This window comes from Vanessa tameamea, chromosome 28, assembly GCF_037043105.1.
Source record: "Vanessa tameamea isolate UH-Manoa-2023 chromosome 28, ilVanTame1 primary haplotype, whole genome shotgun sequence".
Classification (NCBI taxonomy): domain Eukaryota; kingdom Metazoa; phylum Arthropoda; class Insecta; order Lepidoptera; family Nymphalidae; genus Vanessa; species Vanessa tameamea.
In genome coordinates this window covers 648,387-665,182 of record NC_087336.1, presented here as the reverse complement: position 1 = coordinate 665,182, position 16,796 = coordinate 648,387, and the positions used below count along the sequence as shown (strand labels likewise).

At 33.9% G+C, this 16,796-nt stretch overlaps 3 protein-coding genes and 1 non-coding gene across 11 annotated transcripts in view; 2 read left to right on the top strand and 2 right to left on the bottom strand.

Annotated features, from left to right (window-relative positions):
* Da (daughterless) overlaps window positions 1-3,283 on the top strand; it is a 127,235-nt gene extending 123,952 nt beyond the window's left edge. For all 8 annotated transcript variants that reach the window (XM_064219532.1, XM_064219531.1, XM_064219527.1 and 5 more), the window contains 3 exons: window positions 111-256; window positions 528-637; window positions 719-3,283. In XM_064219532.1, the coding sequence (XP_064075602.1) occupies window positions 111-256; window positions 528-637; window positions 719-769 (307 nt within the window). In that variant the 3' untranslated portion in view covers window positions 770-3,283. The remainder of the gene's footprint in view (window positions 1-110; window positions 257-527; window positions 638-718) is intronic.
* Window positions 3,284-5,691: 2,408 nt separating this feature from the next.
* Window positions 5,692-12,424, bottom strand: LOC113395347 (nucleolar GTP-binding protein 1). The gene is made up of 15 exons (XM_026632945.2): window positions 12,272-12,424; window positions 12,019-12,171; window positions 11,488-11,609; window positions 11,001-11,136; window positions 10,366-10,467; window positions 9,879-9,971; window positions 9,337-9,486; window positions 8,966-9,123; window positions 8,600-8,741; window positions 8,174-8,354; window positions 7,677-7,786; window positions 7,138-7,256; window positions 6,395-6,528; window positions 6,138-6,301; window positions 5,692-6,061 (listed from the first exon to the last, which is right to left on the bottom strand). Exons 1-15 carry the CDS (start codon window positions 12,317-12,319, stop codon window positions 5,906-5,908), a joined length of 1,968 nt encoding a protein of 655 aa, XP_026488730.2. The 5' UTR covers window positions 12,320-12,424; the 3' UTR covers window positions 5,692-5,905.
* Window positions 6,726-6,868, bottom strand: LOC113395387 (small nucleolar RNA SNORA16B/SNORA16A family). The gene has a single exon (XR_003368656.2). It is a non-coding gene; the product is annotated as a small nucleolar RNA SNORA16B/SNORA16A family (small nucleolar RNA).
* Window positions 12,425-13,069: 645 nt separating the features above from the next.
* On the top strand, window positions 13,070-16,796 carry LOC113395345 (presequence protease, mitochondrial). The gene is made up of 2 exons (XM_026632940.2): window positions 13,070-13,245; window positions 13,402-16,796. Exon 2 carries the CDS (start codon window positions 13,437-13,439, stop codon window positions 16,488-16,490), a length of 3,054 nt encoding a protein of 1,017 aa, XP_026488725.2. The 5' UTR covers window positions 13,070-13,245; window positions 13,402-13,436; the 3' UTR covers window positions 16,491-16,796.

Genomic DNA, 16,796 nt, shown 5'->3' with positions numbered 1-16,796 from the left:
TTAAATTTATTTCTTTAGTCATATTTTGATATATAATATTATAAATAGCTGTATGTGTATATATATATATTATAGAAACTCTTTTCAATAGACCTCATTGAATGTTCCAGGATAAGGATAAGGGATATCAACGAAGCGCTGAAGGAGCTCGGTAGGATGTGTATGACTCACCTCAAGAGCGATAAACCTCAGACGAAACTGGGCATATTGAATATGGCCGTGGAGGTCATCATGACGCTGGAACAGCAAGTCAGAGGTCAGTGTCGTGAATACGTAGACTCGCACGTATGTATGTAGATCACAATGCAAGTGACATATGTTTCGATTATACCTACCCCAGCTATTTTAAAAGTTCGACCTCGTACTTTATTAATTGTCACGGCGAAGCGAACTTCCACACAATCTTTAAACCTACGAGCTTTTAAATCATGTAAAATCCTCGCAAGCGCCTACGTGAATAAAGTAAATTTGGATTGGAATCGAACTCGTATTCGAACAAGATTCTAGAACAACAAGCTTACTTGCAGAGCGCAACCTCAACCCGAAGGCGGCGTGCCTCAAGCGGCGCGAGGAGGAGAAGGCGGAGGACGCGCCCAAGCTGCTCGCCGCGCCGCTGCACCACTACCAGCCCATGCCGGTACGCGCCCCCACCCCGACCCGACCTCCATCCCCCGCCCCCAGGGCCGCCGCACACTCATGCGTTCCGTTTCGTCCGCAGGGCATGGGGCAGGTGTCCGGGCAGCCCCCCTCCGGCGCCCCGCAGCAATAGCGACTCCCGCGCGCCTGCGCGCTGCCCTAGACCGCACTACCGCCGCCGCGCAGCCCTAGCCGGCACTAGGGCGCCGGGCTCCGTGTGTCGCGCTCGATGTTGACGATGGTTTCGTTTCGGTTTGTAAATAGCACCGGATTCTCCGGTTACTCCCCGTCGACTAGTTTTCTATTCTATCCCTCGTTTCCGTTCTCAGTGTTTCGAATATGTTTGTTTTAAATCTGTCGAATGTCAAAATCGATGTAAATCGAAAGCGAGCGACACACGGCCGCCTCGAACGGCGTTCCTCTTAAGTAATAGAAAAGCCAGTGATGGAATCCCCAGAGACGCTCGCGGTCTGCAGCCGACGGCGTCCCTCGGGTACGCTTGCGTCTGTACGTTTTCGTTTAATGTTATTTTATTATCTGTGGTGAATATCGACCGACGATTTCCAAAGAGTGTATCGGAAGCAGTGCGTAGTGAAACAGTAAATGGACTATAGTAGTTAAGTGTGTATATTATACATTTAGTTTTACTACGGACGTGACGTCGTGTGACGTCACAGGCGCCCAAAGACAGTGGGATACTTGTAACATAGCCTAGGTAGGTTTAGAATAATTGATAAATATATGGAAAAAAAGATATTTTTAATTACCGATTTTAATTTCGCTGCCATAAGCGTAGGTTTAAGGTTCGGGGCCCATTTTTCTTATGGCAACACCGCTCGTCCTATCTATATTTTTCTGTTTGTTTGTTTTTTTTTTTCGTTGGGAGTTTTATCGTTTAACGCTCAGGAATACAAGCTCGACAATAATCGAAAGTGGGCTCCGGATAATATATGAAGTTATATGATTTGAGAGCGTATGGATGACGTTTGGAGCGAATTTGTTAAATTTTTTTTAATTGTGAATCCGCCATTTTATATACAGAAGGCGTTTTTTTAAACGATGTTGTGTAAACGCTCGTTATTTCGTGTAGCTATGTGTTTTGTAAACGTGTCGAGGTCGTCGCGCACGGCGCATCGGCCGTGCATTACGTGCGTGCGTTTACAAGAAACATTGAAATTATATTGGCTGCTAACTTAAATATGTACTTAGAATGATTGTTTACGTATTCAAATCCAGTGATTTTATTTCATCCGGCGTCTACGCTTTACGCGTAGATTTTATTTTTATTTTTTTTTTTTACTTTATACACCCATGTTGAAAAAATATCGTGTACTTATTTTTATTATTATTATTATTATTTTCAATTAAAGTTTACCGCACAGATTAAATTTGAAAATTGTGATTAATAAAATTGTTGATTTTTAATTTATTGATCGTATGACGCATGAAGTATAGCATGTACTTGAATTCCGTATTATTATTTTTTTATATGTGTATTTATTGTGCGCGGTAAACTTTATTCGACAGATGAAACGGACGTTTTTCATTTTAATGAATTCTATGTTGAAGATGTGTGGGATTAAAACGAAACATGGAGGTTCTCTGTTATGATGAATGGCGAAACTAATTTATTTTAGAAAAGAAATAATATAGACATAATAAAATGCCATACTAGTGTATATTTAATTGTTAACGGAATTAAAACAATCAAGTCCCGCACATGGAACGTTCGTTTTGCTCCCTACGTGTGTATTCTCCGACTTCACATGGTTACGACGATCGCGTAAATATTGTAAATAAAATTAAAAAAAAAAAAAATGATATTCGTTAAAGGAAGCTCAATCGTTGATTGTCGGTTATTTTTGTAGTTGCATTTTGACAATATTTTTTTTTTTATTCGATTACTTGTGTATGATAAATTATTTTTAATACGATTTTTCAGATCGCTTTAAATCATGACAGCGCTTTTTAGTATAAAATATATATTTATATATATATATACAATAATGATAAAAGAAACGATTACAAACTGTACTACAAGTAGTACGCGCCCGTGCTACGGAGTACAGTGTTGGTAGTTGGTTTATTTTAATTGATTTTGAACTCTGTATTATATAGGCATAAGGTTGATTTTCATTTGACGTTGATTTGTCTAAATGGAGTGACACCGCGCGTGGCGGGAAGCGGCCCTGCGCGCCTCGACACGAGCGCAGAGTCGTCAGTTGATTGATAAAAGTTCAAAATATTTTTTTAGTATCGTATCGTAGGATAAGTCACTTTATAATTAATTGCGCGTAGTTTAGTTGACTTTCTCTTCCATTTAGCGTTATATCTTAAGTTCTTTCGTTTTTAATGATCGTCTATGATGACGTAGGTGCGTACGAGACAGGTTATACCATCAGGGATCTGTTGTCTCCGGCCGAGGAGGCACTCGGGGTCGTTCTGTTCCGTTCGTAGACAGTCCTGGAGACTGTCGACTTGAGGCTTAGTTTTCAATCAATGTATCGCGTCCGGCGCGCTGCGGCACTTTATAATGGACCGTATGTTTCTCAGTTCAAATGCATAGTTTAAAATATCATTACAAGAAAGCTCTTATTATAAAAATGAATAATATTAATTAAATATAAATGTGCCATTCATTTTGCTACATTTTGTGTTTTATTTGATCTCTCCGCCACCTTTTCAGATGAGTTCTACTTTAAGGACATCGACAAAGTACCGTTCATATTAGTGATCAATATATGATCACACTTATCATTAAATAGAATTATTTTTGTTCATAAATATACAAATTAAACTGTTTTTTTTTTTTCATAATCATTTAAGTTGAATTAAGTATACACAAAGACCCAAAATCCTTGATAGTTAATCTCAGATTCATTGATAGTTATCTTAGTGTCATTTTAACGATCTGCGAATTAAATTTAACTTTTACACAGATAAAATGCTTTTGTATTTAACAACTTTGACAAATGTGTCATTCTAATATCTGTGCTGTAATAAAGAGGTTATAAAATTGACAGTATTTTCGTTTGTCGATTGTGATTACTTTAAATGTCTATTGATATCACGTATGTTGCCTTGTATTATAAATTCGTTGAACGATAAAGGAGTTATTGTTTCATTTAATTAGCACTATTGTTTGTAGGAAAAAAATAAAATTAATAAAAAAACATTGCAAAGAAAACTACTAAATACATAAGGCATACTTATCCCCTCTTATCCCCTGTACATTTATTTCAGTATCCACAAAGTGAAAGAATAATAATATAGACTGATAATTAACAATAACAGGTAGACAATGACAATCTTCTAAAATCTAAATCATAATTTACACTTAACGTGAAACATATACTGAGTTATATAATATTATTAACAAAACAAAATTACTTTTAATAAATTTATTACATATTGTAAATGTATTATAAATTTACTGCTTGTTGACTTCCAGCCAGGAGACATAACATATTTCATATTGAAAAAGAGTAACTACTGAGTTTCTTGCCGGTTCTTCTCGGTAGAATCTACATTTCGAACCGGTGGTAGCTTTACTTTAAATAGTTTATTAAATGACGATTCAAAAGTGTTTGGAAAAAACCTACTCGAATAAAGTATATTTTGATTTGATTTGACAAGATTATAAAATAATAATAATGAATAACAAAATACTTTTATCAATTTCTGGTTTGTTTATATTATTATAAAAACAGTATTACAATGATGCGCCTGGCGGCTGCCTCCCGCCAATAATGAATAAATTAAAAAGCAATCTGACAGCTTGACGTATGACGTTCGGAAAGTTACACTAATTCTGCTCATAATATATTACAATGATTACACAAATATTTTATAGTGTGTACCAATCTGAGAACGAATGAAGATACACAAATCTTAGATTTACGTATTTCATGCAATTCGCTAATATTTCAGCAGTATTGTGCATTAATAACAGTTCTTGATTAATATATCTTTATTTATAATACAACACTATATTTAACTACTTATATCCCTTATAATTTAACTTCCAAAGTTCCGATAACAGTTTCGTTGACGTTCAAAACGCAATTTTTTCGCAAATCCATAGTGAATATCATAGATTAATCAAGCTCTCGAGCAATTATATCGCGTTAATTCGATGTCAAATGTTTATTTGGGTTTCATTATCTTGTGATTGGAATAAACTATACCTAAATATATACATAAATAAAGGTATATATAGATACATTTAGCGTACAAAGAAAATTAGTTTTTTAAAAAAAAAAAAACAAGAATTTAAAATATGTAAAAAAATTTACAAATTTTCATTGAGAAACCAAAAATAGTTCTAACTTCGAATTTATTTTAACATAAATAAATCACCTAATCATACACATTGAAGTAATTACTAAACTACTTAGGTACTCAGTTAAGCTTACAAGTCCAAAATAAAACACTACGAAGACTTAACAAATTACAAGTCGCGCCAATTTACCTTACTGTCCGCGCCCAAAATACAATGGCGGTTTAATTCAGATTCGCGCCCTTTTGTTTTTTTTTTAAATTGTTCTAGCCAGTTAATTTGATTGGATAAAGGCGTCTCCTAAATATACATAATATTACGTATAATGACGTAGTCTAAACTCAGATAGAGATATTTTGTCAGATCTTCCTGTTTCTTTGAACGATCTATCGAAACGAAACGAATTGGGAGATACTATTGGCCTGCTTATTTATGTCACATATCAGTTGATTTTTATCTTGTTTGGCCTTATATAATAATAATTCGGCCCATAGCCAAAATTTCGAAACTTTCAATAATCGTCTTACTCCTAACAATGTGTCTATCACTTGTTTAACAAGCAAAAAATGCATAGCACGGCTATTTCATAGGATACAATCATTGAAGTTAATTATAAAAAAATGAAACTTAAATAAAGTAAGCCACACTGTGAAGGTCTGTTTTACTTTAGTTGCATGTTATCTTCAGTTATATATTATCAACAAAAGAAATAATTTTAGTTGGTTGACCTTTAATTTTTATACATGTGAGGTATTTATTTAAATAAAATACATTAATTGTTCATAATCACTTTATTAAAACCCATCGACTCTCTCGACGTTAGGAACAAATTAAAATAAAAGAAGTCACAAGTGACACTCGGTTCATACATACATTTTGTATTGTACAGCAAAGTTAATATAAGTTTGTATTTTATAATGAAGTAGAAATATTTCCACGGCTCCGCAAAGTATGAAATAAATAGCACGGTATGTACTCCGTACGCAACGTCTACCGTCTGTCCGTCTTGCCGACTCCTCGCTTGCCGGAGAACAAATGTTTCGGCATCTTGGTACCGATGAAGCGATCCGCCTCTCCCTTGAGACCCATCTTCTTCGTCTTCTTGGAGATCGCCACGTGCGCCATGTGCTTCGCTCGCCTTTGCATCTGCGGAAAACACGACATGAGTGGCTGCGACCCAGGCGGGGAGAGAGAGCACCGAGCGGGGCGGTGGGGTACGTACGGCGGCGTCGCGCACGCCCAGCGTGTCGCGGGTGCGCGCGAGGGCGGTGGTGGCGGGGGGCGCGGCGTCGGTGCGAGCGCGCTTGGCCCGCGGCGCCGACTGCGAGCGCGAGCGCGAGCGCGTGCGCGTGAAGTGCGCCTTCTGCGTGTCCGACATGTCCACGCCTGCCGGGCAGATAGATACGCGGTTAGCGACTGGGATGTGATTCGTAAAGCAGATTATTTTTACAGTTACAATTAAAATCAAGACTGTCTTACCGAGTTTCTCCATCTCATCCCTGAGCTTGGAGGTGGAGCGACCCTTATCTCTGGCGCGACTGTTGCGCGGCATCACGGGTTTGGTGGACTGTTTCACGAGTCGGGACTCATCCTTCAGCACAGCCTTCTTGTTGCTGTGGATAAAAATTTTGATTAGCATTTAAAAACTTATTTCATTACTGGCAAGACTAGACCTGACATATCTAGAAAAATACCATCTATTTACTATAGCAATATTAATTATTATTGACTGAAAGAAAAGATGGCCACTATTAAAATTAAAAAAAATATTATCACATTCATTCACACAAAACTAATAAATTAAAAATAATATTGTTTTTGATATGGGTAATGCACCGTGCGTCATAGTGCGGTAATACATCACGATGCGACCATAATATCAAAGATTCAATATCGGCCTCATTTTGACTGTTATGAAGTATATAACTCCAGACAGCTTCGATAGGGCCTGTCGCCAATACCAATGACAGGAGTAAAGATATACAAATATTTGACCTTGAATTGATATGACAACGAAGTTATTATCAAAGGTTCGATGGTAAAACTAAAGTACATATAAAAGTATAAAGTAAATACTAAATGGGATAAAAAAAGTTTGTTTATTTCTACCTCTGTCATTGTATATCATAGAATTAGCAAAATATTTAGACATATTTTGTTTTGTTAACTCTACCCCAAGTTGGAGAGTCTACAAAAAAATAATGTTTTCATCAATGTCTTACCGTATCTGCCTGGCCAGGTCTCGAATCTCCTTCATTGTCTCATCTAGCTCGATCTTGGGCACAGCGTACATGCCTCCAGCCATCCTTAGGTCCTCTTCCTTCTCTAGATCTGCTAATTTCTGAAAAAATAAATTCACATTGATAATATGTATTTAATTAATTAATTATTATAAACTTGCTACAAGTTTTATTATTTTTTAGTTAAATAAAATTGTATTTGACACGGGTAATGCGCGATGAGCAAGACGCTCGCCGCGCGACCAAAAGCCAAAGGTTTAATTTAGGCCCAGTTTTGACTGACATGAAGTATGTAACTTCAAACAGCTTCGATTAGGCCAAGGATTAGATTCTAATTTAAATGAAAAATGTATTTTTGGAAAGATTCACATTGATTTATACTAAGCTTGAAAATTTAAAGTCATGTGATATATTACGCAACCATTATATTAATAATACGCGTGCGCACGCACGAGTTTGCGTGCGAACTAATAAGTCTTAGAAGGAATATATAGATTTTGGCAATACAAAAATACACTTACATCAAATATCTCCGGATCAATGTAATCAGCGATGTTATGTCCCTCCCAGAACTCCGGTATGGGATCATATCGTTCCTCTTCATCAATATCTGTGTAATTCTTCTGTAAATCTGTAATATCCAATACAGAATATGCATTAAAAACAAAACCATGTTGTGACTATGTAGAACATCCTTATTTCCTTTATAATGTATTTATAATAAAAGGAAAACTAGTAAATGGGTCATCTGATAGTATTTATTACCTTCTACCATCAACATCAGAAATATAAGAAAGGGGTTTACCATCATACATGAGCAACTTTAGGATCTATGTCCCTTGTGCCTGTAAATTTTAACTGTCTGATGCACCGACCAAGCTAGCATATACAATACAAAGTATAAATAAATATGTTATCTGAGAAGGATCAGCTTCATGGTAGAGATGGAAATGAGGGCAAGGGTATGATGATGATGATCTTTACCGCTCACCCTTGACTATCGCATCACTACACTCACCGAGAACATAGTCGTCACCAAGTTCCACTTCAATTTCCCTCTCGAGTTTCCTCTTGCGAGTCTCTCTCTCTGCTGTCTTCTGCATCTTTTGTAGAACGGCTGGCGGCAAGACGGGTGGTCGCGCTTTACCGTCGCGCGGCGTCGGGGTAGCCACGTGTAGTCGGTTGAGGATACCGTCCACCTATCACGCCATAAGAATTCCATTAAATATACCGCAGAAGTTATAAATTGTAATTTCCATAAACAGCTTATTAAACTACTAATGAGACGTTTCAAATGTATATCTTAGTAACCATATAAAGTCTTCCAATAATGTCCAGAATGTTGTTACAAAATAGAGTTGTTTACAGAGACAACATAATATATTTGTTAAGAACAATTTAATGTAAACTCAAAAGAATAAAGAATATTTTGATAATCAGTTACCTTCTTCGTCCTCATCTTCTCAGTGACCCTGTGACCTAGTAGCCGTTCGCAGGCTTCTATCTTGACCTCCTGCACACCCTCCTCTGTCATAGTAGACATCCTCATTACGGGTACCGTTTTGAGTTCTGAATTTGTATCCGCACTGAAATAAGGATTAATTTTACTCAAAATTTAAGTTTTAATTTGATTTAGAACTTTTTCTGATAATTTTTGAATCTGACACGACTTTTGAAAATTACGAATTTTCAAAACTCATTTTTGTCTACTAACCCAAATCAAGACAACATAAAATATCCTCCTTATGAGATATTTAGGATTTGTTATTGTAAATTTAAGATATTCTAGTACATAATTATTAATACTAACTTGACAACATTTCCTTTCGTACAGTTGGCTTCCAACTCCTCGATCAAGGCTCTCTTGTTCGGAGGCAGTTCCTCAGGTTTGATCACATCCATCTTATTCAGCACAACTATTAAAGGCTTGTTACTGAAGAGCGGCTTTATACTCTCAAAGAGAGATATCTGCATGAAAAAGGATAGAAGATATTGAAGTGTAAGATTCTATAGATTTTGTATTGAAACACTTGCAGATATTCACTAAGGTATTTACAAGCACGTTGAGACACAAGAGACTATATTAACAACCTGTGTGACAACTTACTTAGTTAGATTTTGGACCCACTTTCTCAGAATTTGCCTTTGCTAATACCCTTCTATATAACTGTTAATCCTAACCTGTTCCTCAAGACTGTGTCCGCACTGTTCAGAGGGGTCCAATACATAGAGGACTGCTGCTCTCAAGTGAGCCAGTGCTGTTACTGCTTGCATCTCAATCACGTTCCTTTGTTCCAGTGGGTGATCCAGGATACCGGGTGTGTCTATTACCTGAAATATCAAATATATTATGAGATAAGTCAGTCACCAAAACTGTATAAATAAATTCTTCAGGATCTGATTGGTCAAGGAAATTTGTCATAGAATAGACTTCCAATTGGATATCAATATTTATATCTGTAATATATCAACACAAACATTCTAGCTGACCAATACTTTGAATAATTTCGGTCCAAGGAAATACTACTTATGACATTGAATAATTATTTGACAAAGTAATGGTTAGATTGTAAAAGCTTTTTATTTACATTTTATTTTGGTACTAACACCATTTGGTACACTAAGTGATGGGGGTAAAGTGCTTATTCTCTAAATTACTAATCTCTGCATAAGATTCTAGAGGATTGTACAATCTATTGATGTTTATCAAAACAGCGTCTCACCTGCCATCTTAGATATTTATAATCCGTGTGTCCGACATACAAACTCTTTGTTGTGAATGCATATGGTTGGACTTCCACATCTGCTCGTGTGATCTGTAAACAAATATTAATAATTAATTATCTCACATTGGGGATTGGCTTGGGAATGCACTATTTTAATGACTTAATTTTATTTTAAGCTTTTGTGATTTATATAATAGTATTTCATAAATTACTATATGGTAATACAGATATATATGACAGTAAGACCTTGATTATCCGAACGTTGGCGCTTTGCAGTCATTCGTCAATTAAGAATTGACTATTTTATAAAGATTTCATAAAATAAAATATATATAAAAATATTTTATATTTTATTGCATTGATTTTTTTTAAGTTTTTTATATTACAACATTTTATATTTTAAAATGTATGTCAAATTTTAATAGATTTGTTTTGTAAAGAGTACACATTACAAAAATAAATATTTATAGATTTAATATTATACCTTATTGATGAAGCTTGATTTTCCGACATTAGGGAAACCGCAGATGATGATTGTACGAGTGTACGGATCTATTGAGGGCAGACGGGCTAAGTGCTGACGGACCTGGATAGAACAAATAATGTTTTTTATAATAATGTACTGCTTATGCGGTTAGGGTATAACAGGCCTGATTTTGTGTGCAAAACAAAAAATATTAATTTGTCTGATAATAATAATAAAGTATATGTAAATATAATATATATGTATATTTATATATTCTTATAAACCATTTTAGCTGGGTATTTTATTGTTTCAGTATTTTATTTTTAAGTGATATTGTTTGTTTGTTTTTCTGAAATATATTTAGCACAAAAACAATGTAATTGAATACAGACAAGCCTAAAAAATAGGTTAAAAAAAGTTCAAGATCGAGTCAAAAGTCAATTACATATGTATCTTATAAAATTTTAAATACATCTAAAAAGATACTAGAAACTAATCAAGCGTATAAAAAATATACACTAGGCATTTTTCCCTTAATTAAGGTTGAACAATATTATGACAAAGTTAAAAAATTATAAATATAGCACAGATTACAACTAAATTATTCAAAATGAAAATAAGAAAAGTTTTATTTGTAACGCAGTGAAAGTTACCTGTTCCAAATACGTTAAATTGGCTGCTTGTCTTTTCATAATCGTGGCCATACGACCGAGAGCAGCCCGTTTCAACTGCTTACAACGGTACAATGAATCACCAAATTTCAGTAAACGTACATAATCCTTTGCTACACTGAAAACAAATATAAAAACCATATGACACATATTCATCATCATAACATCTGTGGTGTTGCCATAGTTATGGAGGGTGCTTCTAAACTGACATAAGTTCTCAATTATTTTTTAAATGAATTACATAGAAGACCAATAGTAGAGAAATTTCTTATAGGCTAATTATTTTACAAGGAAGGTTAAATTAAATTGAATTTTCTTCTAAAACATTATTGAAGACATAACTAAATTTTGAGTTGAACATATCTTTAGTTATTAGTATAAAATTATCCTGCTGGTATGTTTGACATTATTTCATTATTAATTACAAATTAAAATACTTGATGTAACATGAAAGTATGTAGTTTCTTACTTGTCAATTAGATGCCTGGCTGTGTTTAACTGTCCGAGACCGAGCTTGTAATGGTCCTTATCGTACAGGACATTCATGAGATCGGCATAAAATGGATGAACATCATCAAGTTTCGGAAACTCCTAAGAATCAAATGTAATTTGATACATTCTGTTATAATATTATGCAATTATTTATATAAAGTATTTAATTATATATTATTTTTAGCAAAACAAATTTATAATAATATCTTATTTTACAATTGCTTAATGGAATTTATCTATTTAATAATGAATATTAAATAAAATATTTGCTATGAAAAAAAAACATAAATAATAAAAATATATATATAACTCTTATAAATAGTTCCTTTAACTATAAAAAATGTTAAACAGTGTTGACAATTACTTGTAATATTTAAATTTTACTACGAAAATCTGATTTAAGTATGAGGGTATGTTTGTTTCAACTATGAGTGAGTCTCCTATCCTTTTGTATTTCTTTTCTTTATTCATCAAATTGATTAAATATTGTATTAAAAATGATACACACCTGTATTATTCTAGATAATCTGTCGTGAAAGTTCTGTTGAGTGAACTTTACTTTTCTTATATAAAAGGCACGGATTCTTGTGATTTTATAATGTTTATGCACCACTGTCGGTGTTTTTCTTTGTGTTTTAGATAGAATAATATCTATGAAGTCCTGAAAAAAACACATTTATCGTTATTTTAGGTTATATCTGCGATTAATATAAATATTGTTGTTATTAATAGGTGGTTCAAAAATTAATAAAGTAACTTACTTTGGCCGTGGGCACTACGGCAATCTTTTTAAAGTTGTACAAACTCATTTTGTATTATTTTGTAGTCATTTATTATAAAAATAACTACTTTTTGGGCTACACATGTAAACACGTGTTTACAGCCCAAATGAAAAAGGATTTGAGAATTGAGACAGCTGTCAAAACTAGTATGCGAGTATTGCAGCTCAGTGGTTAGTAAAGGTCACTTTTTACACGAATATCGATATCATGAGTAATTATTTAAAAATAATTAATAAATGTAAGTTTAAAATTAAGTTAATTTTTTAAAATATTACTTTTATATTTGAACCCAATATATATTTTTTAAACCTTACTCTAATTTCTCATTCACCTATCGAGTATTGAATTGTTGTATACGAAATTTCACTCCAAAAGTAAGTTTTAGTTAAATCCATAAAATTCAATCCGTTACATTAGAATCTTTAAATATAACTCAGAAAAGATTTATGATATTAATAAAGTTATAATACAAATTAGCTCGTAATTAACTGACCCATTTCTTAACTAGAAAGTAATATCTTAACGTATTAGGGTATTCAAGTATATATTTAGATTCCTAAAAATTGCAATGTTTGTGCAAATTCCTAAAAATGTAAATAACTTTTTTATATTTTATTTTTAATATTTTTTAAACTTGTTTAATAGAGATAGTATAACCCAGTAAATAAATAACCATTAAAATCTTATTTGTGCTAAACAAAAATTACTAATCAACAAGTCATAACTTTTGAGAATCTCTATTTATTCTTTACAATGAATTGTATTGTAATTTGTAATTCGCAAAGGGCAACATAGTCAAAAGTCATTTCAAGGTTTCATGGCCGGCTCATGTGAGGTTAATATAAAGTTAAAAATATGCTTATTGTTGAAATAAGTACAATAAATGCATAATATACTACTGGAATAATTCTCTAAATGTATAAACTGAGCTGTATATGAAAACATTACGACAAGTAAGTTGATAATCATTGCATCATTTTTCATTTGTTTTCGATCGGTGACAGATCGTGAAAAATTTTATTTTATTTTTATAAAAAAAACGCCGCATTTAAAATATACAGTCATCATGTCGGTATTTTAGAAAAAAGTGAGTGATTATTGTGTTGCAGGAGCTAAGACTATAGAAGAATATATTTAAGAAAACATGTACGCGAGATTTCATAACAGCGGCTGGACGGCTCTCCAAAAGCGTCTGAACTTATCAAATTGTAGAAGCTACGCAAGTATTCTGAAAAAGAAAGAAAATCTATCCAATAACTTACAGCCAGGAAAAATTTACCATGGATTCGTGTGCACTGAAGTCGAGCCCATCAAAGAGTATAACATGACAGCATACCTACTTACACACGAAAAAACTAAGACTGAGTACCTACATTTAGAAAGAGATGACTCCAATAATGTTTTCTCTGTTGGTTTCCGAACTACACCCTTAGATTCTATGGGAACTCCTCATATTCTAGAACATACTGTTTTATGTGGATCTGAAAAGTATCCAGTCCGAGACCCATTCTTTAAAATGCTTAACAGATCATTAGCGACATTCATGAATGCAATGACTGGTCCAGATTACACATTTTATCCATTTTCCTCCCAAAATGAAATAGATTATAGAAATCTCCAAAAAGTCTATTTAGATGCAGTTTTTAAGCCTAATCTAGCTAGACTAGATTTCTTACAAGAAGGCTGGAGATTAGAACACTCGAAATTAGAAGATAAAACGTCAGAAATGGTATTTAAGGGTGTTGTGTATAATGAAATGAAAGGCGCCTTCTCTGAGACAAGTTCACTATTTGGCCAAAAATTTATAAACACAATTCTACCAAAAGGCACTTATGGCTATGTCTCTGGTGGTGATCCTCTGTGCATTCCAGACCTAACTCACGAGCATTTAAAGAATTTCCATGCAACATACTATCATCCAAGCAATGCAAGGATATATTCATATGGCAATTTCCCACTGGAACAAAACTTGAAATTTCTAAATGAGATATATCTGAGTAAATACCAGTATTTGGACCCAGCGAATAGTATTGTAACGCCTCAAGAGAGGTGGAAGATGGTACAGAGAGCAAATATTGCGTGTAGAGTTGACCAATATGGGGGCCCAGTGGAAAAACAGAATCAAATTGCTTTAGGTTATGTTATGTCTGATATAACAGAGATATATGAAACATTCATGCTTAGTGCGTTAGCTGAGTTAATGATTATAGGTCCTAACTCGGCTTTCTACAAAAGTTTGATTGAAAAGAACATATCTGGTGGCTATAATTCATTAACGGGGTACGAAAATCAAATTAGAGATACTCTCTTTGTTGTTGGGTTACGTGATGTTGAAAAATCTAAATTTGAAACAATAGAAAGCATTGTTAATCAAACCATTGATGAAATATTTACAAAGGGTTTTGAGAAAAATCATATTGAAAGTGTCTTGCATGGATTTGAATTAGCAATTAAGCATCAGTCACCGAAATTCGGACTTAATTTACTATTCAGTTTAATGCCATTGTGGAATCATAATGGACCAATATTAAATGCTTTAAAAGTCAATACATTACTTGACAAACTTAAAACAAATCTCATGAATCCTTCATACGTAAAGGACGTAATTGAAAAATATTTTCTATTAAACAATCATAAATTAATTATGACAATGCAGCCCGATCCCAAATTTGATGATGTATTTACTGAGGCTGAAGCGAAATTACTTAAAACGAAAGTGAAAAATTTAACTCCAGAGCAGAAAGAGCAGATATTCGCTGATGGTATAGAACTTTCACAGGCTCAAAAGGAAATACAGAGACTGGACGTTTTGCCATGTTTAAAAATTGACGAGATTACTTTGAATAAAACTGCACCGTCTTTAGAACATACAATTTCGGGTACAATTCCTCTACAGCTATGTAAAGCAAACACAAATGGTGTGACTTATTTCAAAGGTGTTGTAGGTACAGATTGCTTGAATGAAAAACTGAGGCCATTGTTACCATTCTTCAACTATGTTCTAGACAAATTCGACACAAAATCTTATAATTATCGGGATTTCGACAAATACGTCAGTAAGTCCACTTCGGGCTTATCGTTTGTGACTCATATTGCTGAGCACATTGATCAACAAGAACAGTATGAACAGGGTGTTTTAATCAGCAGTCATTGTCTTGATGAAAATTTACCAAAAATGCTTGATATTTGGACTGAAATATTTTCTAGACCAAACTTTGAGAATGGTGATAGAATGACAATGCTCCTAACCAACTATTGTTCAGCCTTAACAAGTGGGATCATAGATAGTGGCCATACATATGCAATGCAAGCCGCACGGTCTCTTTTATCTTCTGTAGATGAATGTAAAGAAAGTCTTTTAGGAATTAAACACATTGTGAGTATGCAAGAAATACAAAAGACTCATAAGACTGAAGATATTCAAGACATTGTTGACCTTATCGGTAAAAATATATTGAAAGGTGATAACTTAAGAGCTGCATTCCACTATTCAAACGCAACTGAAAATTTAAATAAGTTTATTGATAAATTCTGCACAAATCTGTGCAAAGGTGAAACAAACAAAGATGTAAATAGAATCAACTGGACAGATACGAAACCATTTCAGAAAGAGAACCGAGGTATTCATATATCAATGAACATTCCAGTAAATTTCTGCGCTAAAGTTGTACCAACCGTGCCATATACAGACCCTGATTACCCTAAGCTGCGTGTGCTGTCCAGATTTTTAACATCTAAATACTTACATCCTATTGTTAGAGAACAAAATGGAGCATATGGTGGAGGGGCGATGTTGACGATCGATGGAGTGGTTAACTTTTATTCATACAGAGATCCTAATTCACGTGTCACTATGGATGTATTCGATGAAACAGCAGACTGGATGTCGAGGAACAAAGATCTTATTGATGAACAAAATTTATTTGAAGCGAAGCTGTCGATTTTACAGCAGATGGACCAACCTGTAGCTGAATACATGAAGGGTATAGAAATGTTCTTATATGGTCTATCATATGATATTTGGCAGATGCAGAGAGAACGAGTTTTAGCTGTCCAGAAGGAAGACTTAATTGAAGTGTGTCAAAAGTATCTAACAGCGGACAAATGGGCTGGAAAATGCGTTATCGGTGATGGAGCATCCCAACAATTGATAAAAGATGGCGAAGCTTGGGAAACTATAAGTGGACCACAAGATTGAACAAACCTTGTATTGAACTCATTAAAGCATTATTTACTTATGTATTCATGTGACTTGTGTTAATTAAAACCAATATGTTTACAGCAATTTCAATAAAAACTGGCAACACAGTTGTTGATTTAAAGAATTATTACTTAAATAGAAAGGTTTTAATATTATAGCTGTAATTTACTTAAAATTCAATTTATCTTAAGTTTTCTAATTGAATACGAAACTGTGTTTCAAAATACCTACTGTTATATTTGCAATGTATTATTTATTTCAAAGTATATGTTGAGACTGTTAGTAAATATGTATTTTAGATTA